This window comes from Sphaeroforma arctica (assembly GCF_001186125.1).
Source record: "Sphaeroforma arctica JP610 unplaced genomic scaffold supercont1.1279, whole genome shotgun sequence".
In the NCBI taxonomy this organism is placed as follows: Eukaryota; class Ichthyosporea; order Ichthyophonida; genus Sphaeroforma; species Sphaeroforma arctica.
Genome location: NW_014039279.1, coordinates 16,110 through 17,895, shown reverse-complemented (window position 1 = coordinate 17,895; position 1,786 = coordinate 16,110). Strand labels below are relative to the sequence as shown.

The following is a 1,786-nucleotide window of genomic DNA, read 5'->3' as shown; positions in this document are numbered from 1 at the left end:
AAATACACATGTCTCAGGGTTTAGGGTTGAGATTTCTATAAATACTCATGTTTAGGATAGCAGATACTATCGCATGTATTTACCCTTTTTTGTGGAGGCTATGACTTTTGCTGATGCTGTTTCATTTTGTATAGGAGAGTGGTTAGTGACACAACGTGAAACGAATTAAGTCATCCCTATGTGCTGATCTATTCACACCCACTTTGTGAAAGCGTATTCTTAGTACAGGTACGTATGAAAGTGCCCTATTCGCTGGGCCATTCACACCCACTTCGTGCATGCGTATTCGTAGTACAGGTGCGGATGAAAGTGCACCCCGTACCTTTGCATGGCTGATGCCCTTACTTCACAATTATGAGCCGTTGTCCGTCTGTTCACGGCTCCTACTGAAAACCCTCATGTTGCAGCCCGGCTCGAGCTACGCAATTCAGTATAATCTTGGCTTGGATACCGTTGTCTTTGATACCAAGTCTCGTTTCCTTGGGGCATGCAGGTGATAGGTGCGCACGCGCTCGCCTCTCTATTCCTCCCAAGAGATGTGCGCCTGCAGGTCTTACCCCGTGGCCGGTGTCAACCTAACACAACGGGTGTACGGTTAAATACAGCATGGTTCTAGGCCACCTAAAAATACGACAGAGATAGACAACAACAGACCCTCGGATTAATTTCCAGGACAGTCCCGACTGCTACCCTGTACCACAGATAAACGGCAGGTATATTCACCAGCATGGGTTTCGCCAAGGCTCCGGTGTAGACGTATGCTCACGGGATCCAAGGAATGATTTTTAAACCCAGACATCCGGTGAAGACGAGGACAAAGACTTGAATATTAGTTTATATGATTATTTATTCTAAATACCATAGCAATGTATTAAATGCACTATCTACTATTTTATATAGATAAATTCAAATTCAATTTATATCCTTGAGGCTTTATAATTATTTATTTTACCATAGCAATGTATTGGATGCACTATCTACACTATCTACTATTGTATATAATTGGATGCACTATCTACACTATCTACTATTGTATATAGAGAAACTCAATACAATGTATATCCTCCATGCTTTATAAATATTTATTCTACCACAGCAATGTATTGCACTATATGCTCTACCAAAGCAATGTAATTCGGCATCTACTCTTCAACAGGGAATCAATGTGGTCTTAAACCGCCACCAGATATGAAACTATTGATCGCATTATCCTTTATTTAGTCTATCACAGCACTATAGTGCACTATCTACTAGGGGGTGGTGAACTGAGGTTTCGCCGCCGTTCTCCTGCGCCAAACGGCAAATCACCAAACGACACCGTGATCCGAGGGCCGCGCCCTTGTCGCGTTCGATTGCCTTGTTCTGTGGAGTATACATTTTGTACTTGTTAGCATAACGTATACTTTTTATAAATTGTTAAAATCAATATCTAGTTTGGTCTGTAGCGTATACGTTACCTACTGGATTGTATTTGTTCATATGCAACTTTGTATATATTTAACGGGGTTAGTTCATATTTAAGCCTATAACTACCAGTATTTGACCATATTATACCAATATTTGTTTATATTCAGTATATACATATATACCAATATTGGTACCGCCAACTTGCTCTTATTTGTTCGTATTTGAGTTTACTTGCACACCAATAATTATTGACTTTTCAGTGCATATATTTATCTATACTATAAACATCAATATTTATTGTTTGGATATATATATATATATATATATATATATACACACACACACACGACACACACACACACACACACACACACACATA

The 1,786-nt window shown here is 39.5% G+C and overlaps 1 protein-coding gene across 2 annotated transcripts in view; it reads right to left on the bottom strand.

Annotated features, from left to right (window-relative positions):
• Positions 1-1,201: 1,201 nt before the first annotated feature.
• The window catches only part of SARC_10516, a gene marked incomplete at its 5' end in the record, with an annotated part of 6,694 nt that continues 6,109 nt past the window's right edge, over positions 1,202-1,786 (bottom strand). For both annotated transcript variants that reach the window (XM_014295439.1, XM_014295438.1), the window contains one exon: positions 1,202-1,362. In XM_014295439.1, coding sequence (XP_014150914.1) covers positions 1,305-1,362 — 58 coding nt within the window. In that variant the 3' untranslated portion in view covers positions 1,202-1,304. The remainder of the gene's footprint in view (positions 1,363-1,786) is intronic.